This window comes from Tachypleus tridentatus, unplaced genomic scaffold, assembly GCF_004210375.1.
Source record: "Tachypleus tridentatus isolate NWPU-2018 unplaced genomic scaffold, ASM421037v1 Hic_cluster_2, whole genome shotgun sequence".
NCBI lineage: Eukaryota > Metazoa > Arthropoda > Merostomata > Xiphosura > Limulidae > Tachypleus > Tachypleus tridentatus.
This window is the reverse complement of record NW_027467782.1, coordinates 64,755,593-64,776,834: the sequence shown is the minus strand read 5'-3', so window position 1 is coordinate 64,776,834 and position 21,242 is coordinate 64,755,593. Positions and strand designations below refer to the sequence as shown.

At 33.6% G+C, this 21,242-nt stretch overlaps 1 protein-coding gene across 2 annotated transcripts; it reads left to right on the top strand.

Moving 5' to 3' along the window:
* Positions 1–493: 493 nt before the first annotated feature.
* LOC143242552 (zwei Ig domain protein zig-2-like) lies at positions 494–19,782 on the top strand. Of its 2 annotated transcripts, XM_076485967.1 has the most exons (5): positions 494–645; positions 2,025–2,147; positions 15,401–15,557; positions 16,936–17,058; positions 19,462–19,782. In XM_076485967.1, exons 1-3 carry the CDS (start codon positions 595–597, stop codon positions 15,503–15,505), a joined length of 279 nt encoding a protein of 92 aa, XP_076342082.1. In that variant the 5' UTR covers positions 494–594; the 3' UTR covers positions 15,506–15,557; positions 16,936–17,058; positions 19,462–19,782. The 2 variants fall into 2 exon arrangements, with proteins under 2 accessions (XP_076342082.1, XP_076342083.1); XM_076485968.1 differs by lacking the exons at positions 15,401–15,557; positions 16,936–17,058; positions 19,462–19,782 and adding an exon at positions 4,554–4,964.
* Positions 19,783–21,242: the final 1,460 nt, after the last annotated feature.

Below are 21,242 nucleotides of genomic sequence, written 5' to 3'. Positions count from 1 at the left end.
TGGTTGTCTGTACTTCCAGTTCCATAAACTGTTGTAAACAGTGTGGTCGTCTGTACCTTCAGTTCCATAAACTTTTGTAAACAGTGTGGTCGTATGTATTTCCAGTTCCATAAACTGTTGTAAACAATGTGGTTGTCTGTACTTCCAGTTCCATAAACTGTTGTAAACAGTGTGGTCGTCTGTATTTCCAGTTCCATAAACTTTTGTAAACAGTGTGGTCGTCTGTATTTCCAGTTCCATAAACTGTTGTAAACAGTGTGGTTGTCTGTACTTCCAGTTCCATAAACTATTATAAACAGTGTAATAATCTTACACGTTTTCTTATCTGTCTGTTGTGTATTATAATATTAATAGATAATATAATATTAATTTGTATCCATCTGTGCTGATTCTTTAAGTAAACACTCATAACCAACGCAGAAGACAATTTAACTTTTGAGTCTAATAATCACAAAGATAGCTGGTTTAAACCTTTTCTGTTATCTCAGGCTTACCAGCAAGAATTTACCTGTGGAAACGCTTTCGTTTCGAACAACAAGGAAGTGACGTTCAGTTGTTCTGTCGCAGTTCCGGTCTACCGAAACCGGAAGTGATATGTCACGTGGTGATGACAACAGACCACTTGAAGACGACAAGAAATACATGGTAAGTGTTCGTGATTTTAAATAAAGTAATGGTAAGGTTGGTTTTGTTTTTCGGCGGTTAACGTCTAAGCTACACAATGGGCTATCTGTGCTCAGTTCACCTTGGGTACTGAAACCCAACATTTAGCATTAAATCGTTTTTGAGACGTCTCAGTGGTGTAGGTGAGAAAACGAAAAAATACCTTTGTAGTTTAGTTTATTTTTGCCTATTAGCATGGACTACTACCTTTCATTTCTTGTACAAAGATAATGAATACCAAACTATTTGTCACAGTTCGAATACTGGTGAAACATGACCAGGTGGTTAGAGGGCACTTGACTAGAAATCTGCTTATTGCGGGTTTGAATCCACGCCCCACGAAACATGCTCACGGTTCAGTCGCGGGGCGTTATAAGAGGACGGTTTATCCCAATAACAGTTGGTGAAAGAGTAGCTCAAGAGTTTGCAGTTGGTGGTGATGATTAGGTGCCTTCCATCTAGTTTTTCAATGTTAAATTAGGGACGGCTAGCGCAAACAGCCCTCATGTAGCTTTGCGAGAAATTAAAAAAACAAAAACATAGAATACCATGTTATTTTTATTAGCTTTGGTTGAATGTATTTATTTTTATTTTATTATTAAAATGTTAGTAATAAATTGATCCCCCCTGTACGTTGGAAAGTGTTAAACTGAGGGGTTCTGTTATAGCCCGATGTGGTTTGCTTTAAGAAAATGCTCACAGTAATGAATTACATTAATTATAAGTTTAATGCTAACATCTCATTATGTACAGGACTACGGTGGTTCAGCGGTAAGTGTGAAAACTTATAACACAAAAAATTGGGTTTCGATACTCGCTTTGGGCAGAACCTATTGTGTAGCTTATGTGTTTAACAACAAAAATTTCTTGCAAATGATGCAGTGCCATCTATTATTCATTTCGAAAATAAAATTGTAGGTAAACTTGGGCTTTCAATATTTTTTGTGGTGTGCCTGAGATGTCGAACTCAGGCGATTCTAATCTTCTGAAAGCCTGTATGTTTTCATCAAGTTTATCCTCCAGAAAACTTCTATTTTACTTGTAGTAATTCTGATTCAATTTAAAGTTTATACATTTCTAACGAGTAGATATGTTTTAACGTTAGATTGTTTTTAATTAAAATCATAGAGTTTTGTATCTCAGTAATTCACGACTTTGTTTTTTATTTAATTTTTAAATGATTTTTTTTTGTCTGCGAGGTGTCACAAAACATAACAATACATGTATGGGTATAACAAAAGCAGTGCCGATTCGAAGTTATTCACAAATAAAATATTGCTTGTTTGAGAAATACCCGGTCAACCATGCTTCTTCATGATTTTCAGGTTAAAATATTGATGTATGTATTTTTGACATTACAGGTGCTGGATAATGGAGATTTACTGATACGAAACATCAGATGGGAAGACGTTGGTATTTACACCTATACAGCTCAGAATGATCTTGGGTCAGATATGACCTTGACATTTCTCTACCCAGTGAAGGTAAGGTTATGGATAGACAGAAACAATCACCAAACTTACCTACCCATTTTCTGCCTGATAAAATAGCACGTGATCTTGTCTATTCTAGAGTTATATTTATGATCGATTTTAATGAAGAAATAAAAATAAATCACTCCAAGAATCACTCCAAAGAGAAATACTTTGAAACTGTTTCTATTTACATCGTTGCTAACAGAAGACTTTAAAATATAGATAAACATGTTGTTTTTTTTTACATTTTACACATGAAATGTATAGTCTACTGTTTAACATCAGAAGGTTTGTTTGTTTTGAATTTCGTGCAAAGTTTGTTTGTTTGTTTTGGAATTTTGCACAAAGCTACTCGAGGGCTATCTGTGCTAGACGTCCCTAATTTAGCAGTGTAAGACTAGAGGGAAGGCAGCTAGTCATCACCACCCACCGCCAACTCTTGGGCTACTCTTTTACCAACGAATATTGGCATTGACCGTCACATTTTAATGCCCCGACGGCTGAGAAAGCGAGCATGTTTGGTGCAACCGGGATTCGAACCCGCGGCCCTCGGATTACGAGTCGAACGCTTTAACACGCTTGGCCATGTCGGGCCAACATCAGAAGGCTTACACCAGTTTGTCTCGCTGCGTCATACATAAGAAGGTATCTACGCATTTACGTTGTTACAACATCAGTTAATTGTGAGAAAATACAGTCCACTAATAACCTTAAGGGTTCTTTTTCTGGAAAAATAGTGGATTTGATGCAGAAAAATTTCATCAGATAATAAAATAATCTACCATTTATTTATTTTACTGTCTTCAACAGGATGTCTGTTGATAGTTGAGAATTACTTCCAATTAAACAATTAATGTGGTCTCTGAATCGAACTGTAAGGATATATATCCTATGTGTGATTAGCAATTTTGTCAGTTATTAATAACTAAATAATGGGTGTGGTCCCTAAGTCAGGTTGTAGGGGTACATAACTCGTGTGTGGTTAGCAGTTTCTTCAGTTATTACTGACTAAATAATAGGTGTGGTCCCTGAATCATGTTGTCGGGGTACATAACTCGTGTGTGGTTAGCAATTTTCTCAGTTATTAATAACTAAATAATAGGTGTGGTCCCTGAGTCAGGTTGTAGGGGTACATAACTCGTGTGTGGTTAGCATTTTTTCAGTTATTACTGACTAAATAATAGGTGTGGTCCCTGAGTCATGTTCTAGGGGTACATAACTCATGTGTGGTTAGCAGTTTTTCAATTATTACTGACTAAATAATAGGTGTGGTTCCTGAATCAGGTTGTAGGTGTACATAACTCATGTGTGGTTAGCAGTTTTTCAATTATTACTGACTGAATAATAGGTGTGGTCCCTGAGTCAGGTTGTAGGGGTACATAACTCGTGTGTGGTTAGCAGTTTTTTCAGTTATTACTGACTAAATAATAGGTGTGGTCCCTGAGTCATGTTCTAGGGGTACATAACTCATGTGTGGTTAGCAGTTTTTCAATTATTACTGACTAAATAATAGGTGTGGTTCCTGAGTCAGGTTGTAGGTGTACATAACTCATGTGTGGTTAGCAGTTTTTCAATTATTACTGACTGAATAATAGGTGTGGTCCCTGAGTCAGGTTGTAGGGGTACATAACTCGTGTGGTTAGCAGTGTTTTCGGTTATTACTGACTAAATAATAGGTGTGGTCCCTGAGTCAGGTTGTAGGGGTACATAACTCATGTGTGGTTGACAGTTTTTTCAGTTATTACTGACTAAATAATAGGTGTGGTTCCTGAGTAAGGTTGTAGGGTACATAACTCATGTGTGGTTAGCAGTTTTTCAGTTATTACTGATTAAAGAGTGAGATTGATATCTGATTTTTTTGAGTATGGTAGTAAACGTCTTCACAAGTTTAGTAACATTAGTTTTGGTTGTTGTTGTTTTGAATTAAGCACAAAGCTACACAGTAGCTATCTGTGCTCTGCCCACCATAGGTATCGAAACTCGATTTTAGCGCATACATACCGCTGAGCCACTTGGGGGCATTAGTTTTGGTACGTAGATAAATATTTGTAAATACATAAACGGTCAAGGATTTCGTGGGATTATAGGTTGTTTTAAAACAATGACCATCACTGAGAATGCACGTGTTTGCAGAGCTATTCCTGTATTTTCTTAGTGGTTAATTACTTACGTTATTCATCTGGATTTTTGATATTACATATGAGTAGATACTCACTTTAACTCAATGAATTTTTACAACATACTTTTTTTGTCTTGGAGACTTCTCCTTAAAAACATAATACCTAAAACATCTAATTATAATTGTTTCTTTTCACTAGTTTTATCTCAACTTAACCCAAAACGGAAGGGTAAAAGAGTAATTCGTATGTTTTAAATTTTTTCACAGAATATTTTTCTTTTATTTCTCCCATCTAGCCCTAGAACCAGAAAGTCTATACCATGTTTTCAGAAGTCTCAAAGCACGTGATCTTTGTGACCCGACGTATTCTTTATTAAACCAGATATCGGACATTTAAATGTCAGTGTAACCATTATCAAACACTCTATTTTGTAACACTCTATTTTGTATATATTTGTTAACACATTTTTCTGAGTTACACGTTAAAAATAATCGTGCCATCCTCAATGTGGTTCCACATTATTACATTTTCGTCCTCAGTGTTTTCTTTTGTGCTGTTCGTTTCTGGTGTAGATACATTTTCTTTAAATTAAGAACTTCTGTCTAGATTGCTTTTATAAGCCTTATATTTATTGTAAATATTGGAAAACCATTCTGTATTCCTCTGTATGTCCACCTTAGAAACGACATTAGAATTTGTACAAAGTCGTCTGATATGATGTTGTATTTCCTTTCTTGAAGAGAGCATTATTATTGAAACCATTTCACAATTTTACAGTAAAACATCTTTTGACAAAGAAAGGAAACAAGATACCAATTTCACATGTAAAACTTAAATTATATTACTAACAATACTCGCTACGTTCAACATGAGTAAAACTTGAATAATAAGTAAAACTAAATAGATATTACTAACAATACTAGATACGTCCAACATGAGTAAAACTTGAACGATATTACTAACAATATTAGCTACGTCCAACATGAGAAACACTTGAACGATATTACTAACAATACTAGCTACGTCCAACATGAGAAACACTTGAACGATATTACTAACAATACTAGCCACGTCCAGCATGAGAAACACTTGAATGATATTACTAGCAATACTAGCTACGTCCAACATGAGAAACACTTGAACGATATTACTAACAATACCAGCTAAGTCAAACATGAGAAACACTTGAACGATATAACTAACAATACTAGCTACGTCCAACATGAGAAACACTTGAACGATATTACTAACAATACTAGCTACGTCCAACATGATAAACACTTGAACGATATTACTAACAATACTTGCTACGTCCAACATGAGTAAAACTTGAATATGAAGTAAAACTAAAGCTATATTACTGACAATACCAGCTATGACCAACATGAGAAAAATTTAAATATTAAGGAAAACTAAAACGATATTACTAACAATACTAGATACGTCTAACATGAGTAGAACTGGAACGATATAACTAACAATACCAGCTACGTCCAACATGAGTAAAACTTGAACGATATTACTAACAATATTAGCTACGTCCAACATGAGAAACACTTGAACGATATTACTAACAATACTAGCTACGTCCAACATGAGAAACACTTGAACGATATTACTAACAATACTAGCCACGTCCAGCATGAGAAACACTTGAATGATATTACTAGCAATACTAGCTACGTCCAACATGAGAAACACTTGAACGATATTACTAACAATACCAGCTACGTCAAACATGAGAAACACTTGAACGATATAACTAACAATACTAGCTACGTCCAACATGAGAAACACTTGAACGATATTACTAACAATACTAGCTACGTCCAACATGATAAACACTTGAACGATATTACTAACAATACTTGCTACGTCCAACATGAGTAAAACTTGAATATGAAGTAAAACTAAAGCTATATTACTGACAATACCAGCTATGACCAACATGAGAAAAATTTAAATATTAAGGAAAACTAAAACGATATTACTAACAATACTAGATACGTCTAACATGAGTAGAACTGGAACGATATAACTAACAATACCAGCTACGTCCAACATGAGTAAAACTTAAACGATATTACTAACAATACGAGCTACGTCCAACATGAGTAAAACTTGAATATGAAGTAAAACTAAAGCTATATTACTGACAATACCAGCTACGCCCAACATTAGAAAAATTTGAATATTAAGAAAAACTAAAACGATATTACTAACAATACTAGATACGTCTAATATGAGTGGAACTGGAACGATATAACTAACAATACTAGCTACGTCCAACATGAGTAAAAAAAATTGATTATGAAGTAAAACTTAAATTATATTACTAACAATACTAGCTACTTTCAACATGAGTAAAACTTGAATAATAAGTAAAACTAAATAGATATTACTAACAATACTAGATACGTCCAACATGAGTAAAACTTGAACGATATTACTAACAATATTAGCTACGTCCAACATGAGAAACACTTGAACGATATTACTAACAATACTAGCTACGTCCAACATGAGAAACACTTGAACGATATTACTAACAATACTAGCCACGTCCAGCATGAGAAACACTTGAATGATATTACTAGCAATACTAGCTACGTCCAACATGAGAAACACTTGAACGATATAACTAACAATACTAGCTACGTCCAACATGAGAAACACTTGAACGATATTACTAACAATACTAGCTACGTCCAACATGATAAACACTTGAACGATATTACTAACAATACTTGCTACGTCCAACATGAGTAAAACTTGAATATGAAGTAAAACTAAAGCTATATTACTGACAATACCAGCTATGACCAACATGAGAAAAATTTAAATATTAAGGAAAACTAAAACGATATTACTAACAATACTAGATACGTCTAACATGAGTAGAACTGGAACGATATAACTAACAATACCAGCTACGTCCAACATGAGTAAAACTTAAACGATATTACTAACAATACGAGCTACGTCCAACATGAGTAAAACTTGAATATGAAGTAAAACTAAAGCTATATTACTGACAATACCAGCTACGCCCAACATTAGAAAAATTTGAATATTAAGAAAAACTAAAACGATATTACTAACAATACTAGATACGTCTAATATGAGTGGAACTGGAACGATATAACTAACAATACTAGCTACGTCCAACATGAGTAAAAAAATTGATTATGAAGTAAAACTTAAATTATATTACTAACAATACTAGCTACTTTCAACATGAGTAAAACTTGAATAATAAGTAAAACTAAATAGATATTACTAACAATACTAGATACGTCCAACATGAGTAAAACTTGAACGATATTACTAACAATATTAGCTACGTCCAACATGAGAAACACTTGAACGATATTACTAACAATACTAGCTACGTCCAACATGAGAAACACTTGAACGATATTACTAACAATACTAGCCACGTCCAGCATGAGAAACACTTGAATGATATTACTAGCAATACTAGCTACGTCCAACATGAGAAACACTTGAACGATATAACTAACAATACTAGCTACGTCCAACATGAGAAACACTTGAACGATATTACTAACAATACTAGCTACGTCCAACATGATAAACACTTGAACGATATTACTAACAATACTTGCTACGTCCAACATGAGTAAAACTTGAATATGAAGTAAAACTAAAGCTATATTACTGACAATACCAGCTATGACCAACATGAGAAAAATTTAAATATTAAGGAAAACTAAAACGATATTACTAACAATACTAGATACGTCTAACATGAGTAGAACTGGAACGATATAACTAACAATACCAGCTACGTCCAACATGAGTAAAACTTAAACGATATTACTAACAATACGAGCTACGTCCAACATGAGTAAAACTTGAATATGAAGTAAAACTAAAGCTATATTACTGACAATACCAGCTACGCCCAACATTAGAAAAATTTGAATATTAAGAAAAACTAAAACGATATTACTAACAATACTAGATACGTCTAATATGAGTGGAACTGGAACGATATAACTAACAATACTAGCTACGTCCAACATGAGTAAAAATTGATTATGAAGTAAAACTTAAATTATATTACTAACAATACTAGCTACTTTCAACATGAGTAAAACTTGAATAATAAGTAAAACTAAATAGATATTACTAACAATACTAGATACGTCCAACATGAGTAAAACTTGAACGATATTACTAACAATATTAGCTACGTCCAACATGAGAAACACTTGAACGATATTACTAACAATACTAGCTACGTCCAACATGAGAAACACTTGAACGATATTACTAACAATACTAGCCACGTCCAGCATGAGAAACACTTGAATGATATTACTAGCAATACTAGCTACGTCCAACATGAGAAACACTTGAACGATATAACTAACAATACTAGCTACGTCCAACATGAGAAACACTTGAACGATATTACTAACAATACTAGCTACGTCCAACATGATAAACACTTGAACGATATTACTAACAATACTTGCTACGTCCAACATGAGTAAAACTTGAATATGAAGTAAAACTAAAGCTATATTACTGACAATACCAGCTATGACCAACATGAGAAAAATTTAAATATTAAGGAAAACTAAAACGATATTACTAACAATACTAGATACGTCTAACATGAGTAGAACTGGAACGATATAACTAACAATACCAGCTACGTCCAACATGAGTAAAACTTAAACGATATTACTAACAATACGAGCTACGTCCAACATGAGTAAAACTTGAATATGAAGTAAAACTAAAGCTATATTACTGACAATACCAGCTACGCCCAACATTAGAAAAATTTGAATATTAAGAAAACTAAAACGATATTACTAACAATACTAGATACGTCTAATATGAGTGGAACTGGAACGATATAACTAACAATACTAGCTACGTCCAACATGAGTAAAAATTGATTATGAAGTAAAACTTAAATTATATTACTAACAATACTAGCTACTTCCACGTGAATAAAAATTGAATATGAAGTAAAATTTAAATTATTTTACTAACTATATTAGCTACGTCCAGCGTGAGTAAAACTGGAATATGAAGTAAAGCTAAAACATTTTTACTATAAATACTAGCTACGCTTAACATGAATTAAAACTGAATATGAAGTAAAACTTAAGTTATATAACTAACAATACTAGCTACGTCCAAAATGAGTAAAAATTGAATATGAAGTAAAATTTAAATTTTGTTACTAAAAATACTAGCTATGTCCAACACGAGTAAAACTTAAATAGGAAGTAAAACTAAGACGATGTTACTAACAATAGTAGTTACGCCGAATCTAATGGAAATTCGAATATAAAATAAAACTGTAACGATGTTTCTAACAATACTAGCTTCTTTCCTTGTGCTTTTTACTCATGTATCTTAAAGGAAATCGTCAGTAGCTTTCATTGTATTTTGTTTATGTACATATAGTTATAAATTACCGGTAATCACGAACTAATTCTTAATGGTGCTTACTGGCCACCGTTTACGTTCTTGTAATAACTAATTTTATGGTAAAATTGGTCGTATATTAATCGTGGGTTGTCTCGCCGGAGGTTTTGTGTACTAGTACTTGTATATTTTGGTAATTGAAAAATGATAAACTAATAACATAAAACGTTCAAATGGAATTAGAAAGGAAGTGGTCCACAGCTACAAGGAAAACTGAATTTATAAGTAACGGTAAAAGTAACATATCTTAACTGAGCCATTATAATGATGTTAGAGCCAGATCAAGTAGAAAGCGACCACAAGAAAACGTTGAAGAAGGCGATAAAAAATACAGAAAAAATTAGTAAGTAATAGATGGAAAATATATGTTGAAATAGAACACGAGGAAACTGATGAAAATGGAAGAAGGAGGTCAGCAAATAATTGGAAGATGGCTATGAAATCCAAGACAAACGACGTAAACAAAGTATGTTAATAGATAACATAGAGTAGGTTATCCAACTATAGAGCTGGAAAAGCCTATCCAAATAAAAAACTGATCCTGATGAAAAAATGACCGAGATGGAAAACTGATTCATATAGAAAGAGTATCAATTACGAATCTGGATGAAGAACATGTTAGATAAATATTATGTGGATAGCAACAGAATAACTAGAAATTACTTAAATAAATTGAAAGCGCAACCTACAAAATTAAAGAACATATTTAATTAATTTGGTTTTATTTAAGACAAATCTTTAGTTACAGCATAGCGTCTCGTTGAATGGATCTGACTTATTTTTGTTTAAGTACAAACTTTTGGCTCAAAACTCCGTTCTATTACCGATCTAAAATCTCAATACTGCCGCAGCTATTGAAGATTCTCGATTTTTCTTTCACGGATCATGTCAGAGAGTGAATCGTTTGTTTAATTACTAAGTAATATTATTTCCTTGAAACGTAGAAAAAATAACTGAGTATACCAGGAGATAAAACTGAAAACTTCGATCTTCCCCCTCAGTGGCATGTCTGACGGCTTATAATGCTAAAAAATAGGTATCCATACTTGTGATTTGTAAATTTGAGCTTAAATATAGCAGCATAATAGTCTTATTTCCTGTTTTGTTCTTCCATCTACTGCTCGTTTCTGAAACGAAAACAGAAGCCAAGAGTAAATAAACTACAACTAAATGAACTACAACCCTACAGGAAATAGATAAAAGACGATCCAGAAATAAAGGTTAATCAAACATAACTGCAGATAAACAAATGAACATTTCCTATTCTAAAAAAAAAAAATTTTTGGAGATAACGTAAAGACAAACTGTTGTTAATTTAAGAAGTAGAGGAAAAGTAAGAAAAACAGGGTATTTGTTGCTATTCATATTATAAACAAATGACTTTCAAAATAAGACACTTGCTAAGGTAAAAATAAAAACAAAGACTTATATACAACAAAGAAAACTTTACGGATAATTTAGTAGACAACGTAAGTGAATATATTTACTGTGCATGTTCAGGTAATTTGTGTGCATGTTTTAAACGCAAAGGTACACAATAAGCTTTCTGTGTTCTGTTCCCCGCACGTATCAAAACAAGGTTTATTGAGTCATAAAATCCTTAGGTTGACCTGTTGCTAAGTAAAAGGAAAGCAAAATTCTAAGAGAATCAAATATTGGTAGTTTCTCATGTATTAACTTCATATTCGAAAATGCACTTAACCGTGAATAAAATGAAAAATATTTTTAACATAAACATCAAGATATTTTGCAATTGGTTTAATAATGTTTTTTTCCGGTTTAATGAAATAATTGGCTTTCCTGGTTTCTTGAAATAATTGTCTTCCCGGTTTCATGAGGTAATTGTATTTTCTGGTTTCATGAGATAATTGTATTTTCCAGTTTCATGATATAGTTGTTTATTTTTGGTTTTATAAAATAAATGTCTAAGATGATTGCCCTTCTGGTTTCGTGAGATAATTATCTTCTCCGGTTTCATGAGATAACAGTCCTATCTGGTTTCAATGGTGAAACTGGTTATCTTATTTTTGTTGTTTTATGGGCAGTACGTAGCTCCCACCTCTACGACAGTTTCAATGGGTTACTTCGAAGGTGCATTGTTTATTATATTTTAATAAAGAAATTCCTAACTATTAAACTGTGAGTCTGAATCAGTTTTGTGTAATTTGTGGTTATTTACAAAACCTTGCCGATTATTCTGTTGGCCAACATTAATATTTACCTTGTGGGAAACGAATTATCAACAGCTTCTATTTCTAGATGATCCAAAAGAACCTATTTATATACGGGGCTCTAATACAAACCAATAAATACTTACAAATGTTTTTTTTGCTCTCCTAAACATACCAAACTTATTCTTAGTAATTAATTCTAAATATTTTACGTCTTGGTATCTAACTTTGTGCTGACTTAAAAAAAAAAAAGATTAAGATATTAGTTGAGAAAAACTTTTATTCATAAAATTTAATAATTAGGTATTTCATTAGAGTTGAGGGAGTCTTTGTTTACTTAATTTTGTTCAAAGATACTCGACAGCTGCCTGCGTAAGCTGTCCCTAATTTTGAAACGATAACCAAGAGGGTACTATTTACGAATAAAGAATACAACAGACAGTTACGACTAATGTCCCTTCAACGAAAAGGGCGTACACGTTCAGAGGTAGAATTCCAACCCGTGATTGCTAGATAGCCATTCGAAGGTTCTAAGTACCAGGACATTAGGGAAGCACAGGTTTAATCGTTCTGAAAGGCCTTGCAGTAACATATAGCACAGAAGTAGTGGTAATAAATGTAGAGTGAATAATCCGTCCTCGTTTGTGACTAGTAGTAGATGGTGTTTTTGGTTGAACTTCTTCACTCATATAATACTTACCTTTGATAATTCAGTTACCAAATGTCCCTTTATACTTCCCTGAGGTCCTTTTGTATTTCTTCATTCCTCGTGTGCACTCAGTTCCTCAGTACGTAACAGTGGAGCTAGTTCTTCTGTGTTTTTATGAACAGATATTTGTTCTTGCTTATAACAGTAGAGATAGTTCTTCTGTGTTTATATAAACAGATATTTGTTCTTTCTTGTAACAGTGGAGCTAGTTCTTCTGTGTTTATTTGAACAGTTATTTGTTCTTGCTTGTAACAGCGGAGCTAGTTCTTCTGTGTTTATATGAACAGATTTTTCTTCTTGCTTGTAACAGTAGAGATAGTTCTTCTGTGTTTATATGAACACATATTTCTTTTTGCTTGTAACAGTAGAGATAGTTCTTCTGTGTTTATAGGAATAGATATTTGTTCTTGCTTGTAACAGTAGAAATAGTTCTTCTGTGTTTATATGAACAGATATTTGTTCTTGCTTGTAACAGTAGAGATAGTTCTTCTGTATTTATATGAACAGATATTTGTTCTTACTTGTAACAGTAGAGATAGTTCTTCTGTGTTTATGTGAACAGATATTTGTTGTTGCTTGTAACAGTGGAGGTAGTTCTTCTGTGTTTATAGGAACAGATATTTGTTGTTGCTTGTAACAGTGGAGGTAGTACTTCTATGTTTATGTGAACAGATATTTGTTGTTGCTTGTAACAGTGGAGGTAGTTCTTCTGTATTTATATGAACAGATATTTGTTCTTACTTGTAACAGTAGAGATAGTTCTTCTGTGTTTATGTGAACAGATATTTGTTGTTGCTTGTAACAGTGGAGGTAGTTCTTCTGTGTTTATAGGAACAGATATTTGTTGTTGCTAGTAACAGTGAAGGTAGTACTTCTATGTTTATGTGAACAGATATTTGTTGTTGCTTGTAACAGTGGAGGTAGTTCTTCTGTGTTTATAGGAACAGATATTTGTTCTTGCGTGTAACAGTAGAAATAGTTCTTCTGTGTTTATATGAACATATATTTGTTCTTCCTTGTAACAGTGGAGCTAGTTCTTCTGTGTTTATAGGAACAGATATTTGTTCTTGCGTGTAACAGTAGAGAGAGTTCTTCTGTGTTTATATGAACAGATATTTGTTCTTGCTTGTAACAGTAGAGATAGTTCTTCTGTGTTTATATGAACAGAGATTTATTCTTCCTTGTAACAGTAGAGATAGTTCTTCTGTGTTTATATGAACAGATATTTGTTCTTGCTTATAACAGTGAAGCTAGTTCTTCTGTGTTTATAAGAACAGATATTTGTTCTTGCTTGTAACAGTGGAGCCAGTTCTTCTGTGTTTATATGAACAGATATTTGTTCTTGCTTGTAACAGTCGAGCTAGTTCTTCTGTGTTTATATTAACAGATATTGTTCTTGCTTGTAACAGTGGAGCTAGTTCTTCTGTGTTTATATGAACAGATATTTGTTCTTTCTTGTAACAGTGGAGCTAGTTCTTCTGTGTTTATTTGAACAGTTATTTGTTCTTGCTTGTAACAGCGGAGTTAGTTCTTCTGTGTTTATATGAACAGATTTTTCTTCTTGCTTGTAACAGTAGAGATAGTTCTTAGGTGTTTATATGAACAGATATTTGTTCTTGCTTGTAACAGTAGAAATAGTTCTTCTGTGTTTATATGAACAGATATTTGTTCTTGCTTGTAACAGTAGAGATAGTTCTTCTGTGTTTATATGAACAGATATTTGTTGTTGATTGTAACAGTGGAGGTAGTTCTTCTGTGTTTATAGGAACAGATATTTGTTGTGGCTTGTAACAGTGGAGGTAGTTCTTCTTTGTTTATGTGAAAAGATATTTGTTGTTGCTTGTAACAGTGGAGGTAGTTCTTCTGTGTTTATAGGAACAGATATTTGTTCTTACTTGTAACAGTGGAGTTCGTTCTTCTGTGTTTATATGAAAAGATATTTGTTTATGCTTGTAACGAAGACAGTACTTTTTCTGTATTTTGCGCAGAAATCAAAATAAATTTCACTATTGTTTTCTTTGACGTATCTATCATATTTTCTTACTTTTGATTTACAATAGGCATCTAATATACATTATAATAAATCCAGTTCCATAAACTTTTGTAAACAGTGTGGTCGTATGTATTTCCAGTTCCATAAACTGTTGTAAACAATGTGGTTGTCTGTACTTCCAGTTCCATAAACTGTTGTAAACAGTGTGGTTGTCTGTACTTCCAGTTCCATAAACTGTTGTAAACAGTGTGGTCCTCTGTATTTCCAGTTCCATAAACTGTTGTAAACAGTGTGGTTGTCTGTACTTCCAGTTCCATAAACTGTTGTAAACAGTGTGGTCGTCTGTACCTTCAGTTCCATAAACTTTTGTAAACAGTGTGGTCGTATGTATTTCCAGTTCCATAAACTGTTGTAAACAATGTGGTTGTCTGTACTTCCAGTTCCATAAACTGTTGTAAACAGTGTGGTCGTCTGTATTTCCAGTTCCATAAACTTTTGTAAACAGTGTGGTCGTCTGTATTTCCAGTTCCATAAACTGTTGTAAACAGTGTGGTTGTCTGTACTTCCAGTTCCATAAACTATTATAAACAGTGTAATAATCTTACACGTTTCCTTATCTGTCTGTTGTGTATTATCTATAATATTAATAGATAATAGTAATATATTATTAATACAGTTGTATCCATCTGTGCTGATTCTTTAAGTAAATACTCATAACCAACGCAGAAGACAATTTAACTTGTGAGTCTAATAATCACAAAGATAGCTGGTTTAAACCTTTTCTGTTATCTCAGGCTTACCAGCAAGAATTTACCTGTGGAAACGCTTTCGTTTCGAAGAACAAGGAAGTGACGTTCAGTTGTTCTGTCGCAGTTCCGGTCTACCGAAACCGGAAGTGATATGTCACGTGGTGATGACAACAGACCACTTGAAGACGACAAGAAATACATGGTAAGTGTTCGTGATTTTAAATAAAGTAATGGTAAGGTTGGTTTTGTTTTCGGCGGTTAACGTCTAAGCTACACAATGGGCTATCTGTGCTCAGTTCACCTTGGGTACTGAAACCCAACATTTAGCATTAAATCGTTTTTGAGACGTCTCAGTGGTGTAGGTGAGAAAAACGAAAAAAATACCTTTGTAGTTTAGTTTATTTTTGCCTATTAGCATGGACTACTACCTTTCATTTCTTGTATAAAGATAATGAATACCAAACTATTTGTCACAGTTCGAATACTGGTGAAACATGACCAGGTGGTTAGAGGGCACTTGACTAGAAATCTGCTTATTGTGGGTTTGAATCCACGCCCCACGAAACATGCTCACGGTTCAGTCGCGGGGCGTTATAAGAGGACGGTTTATCCCAATAACAGTTGGTGAAAGAGTAGCTCAAGAGTTTGCAGTTGGTGGTGATGATTAGGTGCCTTCCATCTAGTTTTTCAATGTTAAATTAGGGACGGCTAGCGCAAACAGCCCTCATGTAGCTTTGCGAGAAATTAAAAAACAAAACATAGAATACCATGTTATTTTTATTAGCTTTGGTTGAATGTATTTATTTTTATTTTATTATTAAAATGTTAGTAATAAATTGATCCCCCCTGTACGTTGGAAAGTGTTAAACTGAGGGGTTCTGTTATAGCCCGATGTGGTTTGCTTTAAGAAAATGCTCACAGTAATGAATTACATTAATTATAAGTTTAATGCTAACATCTCATTATGTACAGGACTACGGTGGTTCAGCGGTAAGTGTGAAAACTTATAACACAAAAAATTGGGTTTCGATACTCGCTTTGGGCAGAACCTATTGTGTAGCTTATGTGTTTAACAACAAAAATTTCTTGCAAATGATGCAGTGCCATCTATTATTCATTTCGAAAATAAAATTGTAGGTAAACTTGGGCTTTCAATATTTTGTGGTGTGCCTGAGATGTCGAACTCAGGCGATTCTAATCTTCTGAAAACCTGTATGTTTTCATCAAGTTTATCCTCCAGAAAACTTCTATTTTACTTGTAGTAATTCTGATTCAATTTAAAGTTTATACATTTCTAACGAGTAGATATGTTTTAACGTTAGATTGTTTTTTAATTAAAATCATAGAGTTTTGTATCTCAGTAATTCACGACTTTGTTTTTTATTTAATTTTTAAATGATTTTTTTTTGTCTGCGAGGTGCCACAAAACATAACAATACATGTATGGGTATAACAAAAGCAGTGCCGATTCGAAGTTATTCACAAATAAAATATTGCTTGTTTGAGAAATACCCGGTCAACCATGCTTCTTCATGATTTTCAGGTTAAAATATTGATGTATGTATTTTTTGACATTACAGGTGCTGGATAATGGAGATTTACTGATACGAAACATCAGATGGGAAGACGTTGGTATTTACACCTATACAGCTCAGAATGATCTTGGGTCAGATATGACCTTGACATTTCTCTACCCAGTGAAGGTAAGGTTATGGATAGACAGAAACAATCACCAAACTTACCTACCCATTTTCTGCCTGATAAAATAGCACGTGATCTTGTCTATTCTAGAGTTATATTTATGATCGATTTTAATGAAGAAATAAAAATAAATCACTCCAAGAATCACTCCAAAGAGAAATACTTTGAAACTGTTTCTATTTACATCGTTGCTAACAGAAGACTTTAAAATATAGATAAACATGTTGTTTTTTTTACATTTTACACATGAAATGTATAGTCTACTGTTTAACATCAGAAGGTTTGTTTGTTTTGAATTTCGTGCAAAGTTTGTTTGTTTGTTTTGGAATTTTGCACAAAGCTACTCGAGGGCTATCTGTGCTAGACGTCCCTAATTTAGCAGTGTAAGACTAGAGGGAAGGCAGCTAGTCATCACCACCCACCGCCAACTCTTGGGCTACTCTTTTACCAACGAATATTGGCATTGACCGTCACATTTTAATGCCCCGACGGCTGAGAAAGCGAGCATGTTTGGTGCAACCGGGATTCGAACCCGCGGCCCTCGGATTACGAGTCGAACGCTTTAACACGCTTGGCCATGTCGGGCCAACATCAGAAGGCTTACACCAGTTTGTCCCGCTGCGTCATACATAAGAAGGTATCTACGCATTTACGTTGTTACAACATCAGTTAATTGTGAGAAAATACAGTCCACTAATAACCTTAAGGGTTCTTTTTTCTGGAAAAATAGTGGATTTGATGCAGAAAAATTTCATCAGATAATAAAATAATCTACCATTTATTTATTTTACTGTCTTCAACAGGATGTCTGTTGATAGTTGAGAATTACTTCCAATTAAACAATTAATGTGGTCTCTGAATCGAACTGTAAGGATATATATCCTATGTGTGATTAGCAATTTTGTCAGTTATTAATAACTAAATAATGGGTGTGGTCCCTAAGTCAGGTTGTAGGGTACATAACTCGTGTGTGGTTAGCAGTTTCTTCAGTTATTACTGACTAAATAATAGGTGTGGTCCCTGAATCATGTTGTCGGGGTACATAACTCGTGTGTGGTTAGCAATTTTCTCAGTTATTAATAACTAAATAATAGGTGTGGTCCCTGAGTCAGGTTGTAGGGGTACATAACTCGTGTGTGGTTAGCATTTTTTTCAGTTATTACTGACTAAATAATAGGTGTGGTCCCTGAGTCATGTTCTAGGGTACATAACTCATGTGTGGTTAGCAGTTTTTCAATTATTACTGACTAAATAATAGGTGTGGTTCCTGAATCAGGTTGTAGGTGTACATAACTCATGTGTGGTTAGCAGTTTTCAATTATTACTGACTGAATAATAGGTGTGGTCCCTGAGTCAGGTTGTAGGGGTACATAACTCGTGTGTGGTTAGCAGTTTTTTCAGTTATTACTGACTAAATAATAGGTGTGGTCCCTGAGTCATGTTCTAGGGGTACATAACTCATGTGTGGTTAGCAGTTTTCAATTATTACTGACTAAATAATAGGTGTGGTTCCTGAGTCAGGTTGTAGGTGTACATAACTCATGTGTGGTTAGCAGTTTTTCAATTATTACTGACTGAATAATAGGTGTGGTCCCTGAGTCAGGTTGTAGGGGTACATAACTCGTGTGGTTAGCAGTGTTTTCGGTTATTACTGACTAAATAATAGGTGTGGTCCCTGAGTCAGGTTGTAGGGGTACATAACTCATGTGTGGTTGACAGTTTTTTCAGTTATTACTGACTAAATAATAGGTGTGGTTCCTGAGTAAGGTTGTAGGGGTACATAACTCATGTGTGGTTAGCAGTTTTTTCAGTTATTACTGATTAAAGAGTGAGATTGATATCTGATTTTTTGAGTATGGTAGTAAACGTCTTCACAAGTTTAGTAACATTAGTTTTGGTTGTTGTTGTTTTGAATTAAGCACAAAGCTACACAGTAGCTATCTGTGCTCTGCCCACCATAGGTATCGAAACTCGATTTTTAGCGCATACATACCGCTGAGCCACTTGGGGGCATTAGTTTTGGTACGTAGATAAATATTTGTAAATACATAAACGGTCAAGGATTTCGTGGGATTATAGGTTGTTTTAAAACAATGACCATCACTGAGAATGCACGTGTTTGCAGAGCTATTCCTGTATTTTCTTAGTGGTTAATTACTTACGTTATTCATCTGGATTTTTGATATTACATATGAGTAGATACTCACTTTAACTCAATGAATTTTTTACAACATACTTTTTTGTCTTGGAGACTTCTCCTTAAAAACATAATACCTAAAACATCTAATTATAATTGTTTCTTTTCACTAGTTTTATCTCAACTTAACCCAAAACGGAAGGGTAAAAGAGTAATTCGTATGTTTTAAATTTTTCACAGAATATTTTTCTTTTATTTCTCCATCTAGCCCTAGAACCAGAAAGTCTATACCATGTTTTCAGAAGTCTCAAAGCACGTGATCTTTGTGACCCGACGTATTCTTTATTAAACCAGATATCGGACATTTAAATGTCAGTGTAACCATTATCAAACACTCTATTTTGTAACACTCTATTTTGTATATATTTGTTAACACATTTTTCTGAGTTACACGTTAAAAATAATCGTGCCATCCTCAATGTGGTTCCACATTATTACATTTTCGTCCTCAGTGTTTTCTTTTGTGCTGTTCGTTTCTGGTGTAGATACATTTTCTTTAAATTAAGAACTTCTGTCTAGATTGCTTTTATAAGCCTTATATTTATTGTAAATATTGGAAAACCATTCTGTATTCCTCTGTATGTCCACCTTAGAAACGACATTAGAATTTGTACAAAGTCGTCTGATATGATGTTGTATTTCCTTTCTTGAAGAGAGCATTATTATTGAAACCATTTCACAATTTTACAGTAAAACATCTTTTGACAAAGAAAGGAAACAAGATACCAATTTCACATGTAAAACTTAAATTATATTACTAACAATACTCGCTACGTTCAACATGAGTAAAACTTGAATAATAAGTAAAACTAAATAGATATTACTAACAATACTAGATACGTCCAACATGAGTAAAACTTGAACGATATTACTAACAATATTAGCTACGTCCAACATGAGAAACACTTGAACGATATTACTAACAATACTAGCTACGTCCAACATGAGAAACACTTGAACGATATTACTAACAATACTAGCCACGTCCAGCATGAGAAACACTTGAATGATATTACTAGCAATACTAGCTACGTCCAACATGAGAAACACTTGAACGATATTACTAACAATACCAGCTACGTCAAACATGAGAAACACTTGAACGATATAACTAACAATACTAGCTACGTCCAACATGAGAAACACTTGAACGATATTACTAACAATACTAGCTACGTCCAACATGATAAACACTTGAACGATATTACTAACAATACTTGCTACGTCCAACATGAGTAAAACTTGAATATGAAGTAAAACTAAAGCTATATTACTGACAATACCAGCTATGACCAACATGAGAAAAATTTAAATATTAAGGAAAACTAAAACGATATTACTAACAATACTAGATACGTCTAACATGAGTAGAACTGGAACGATATAACTAACAATACCAGCTACGTCCAACATGAGTAAAACTTAAACGATATTACTAACAATACGAGCTACGTCCAACATGAGTAAAACTTGAATATGAAGTAAAACTAAAGCTATATTACTGACAATACCAGCTACGCCCAACATTAGAAAAATTTGAATATTAAGAAAAACTAAAACGATATTACTAACAATACTAGATACGTCTAATATGAGTGGAACTGGAACGATATAACTAACAATACTAGCTACGTCCAACATGAGTAAAAATTGATTATGAAGTAAAACTTAAATTATATTACTAACAATACTAGCTACTTTCAACATGAGTAAAACTTGAATAATAAGTAAAACTAAATAGATATTACTAACAATACTAGATACGTCCAACATGAGTAAAACTTGAACGATATTACTAACAATATTAGCTACGTCCAACATGAGAAACACTTGAACGATATTACTAACAATACTAGCTACGTCCAACATGAGAAACACTTGAACGATATTACTAACAATACTAGCCACGTCCAGCATGAGAAACACTTGAATGATATTACTAGCAATACTAGCTACGTCCAACATGAGAAACACTTGAACGATATAACT

Bases quoted from the DNA above. Each gene is read 5' to 3' on its own strand.
- LOC143242552 (XM_076485967.1), top strand. From the start codon at position 595: ATGTCACGTGGTGATGACAACAGACCACTTGAAGACGACAAGAAATAC. The intron at 646-2,024 runs GTAAGTGTTCGT...TTGACATTACAG, and splicing joins AAGACGACAAGAAATACATG to GTGCTGGATAATGGAGATTT. The intron at 2,148-15,400 runs GTAAGGTTATGG...CTGTTATCTCAG, and splicing joins CATTTCTCTACCCAGTGAAG to GCTTACCAGCAAGAATTTAC.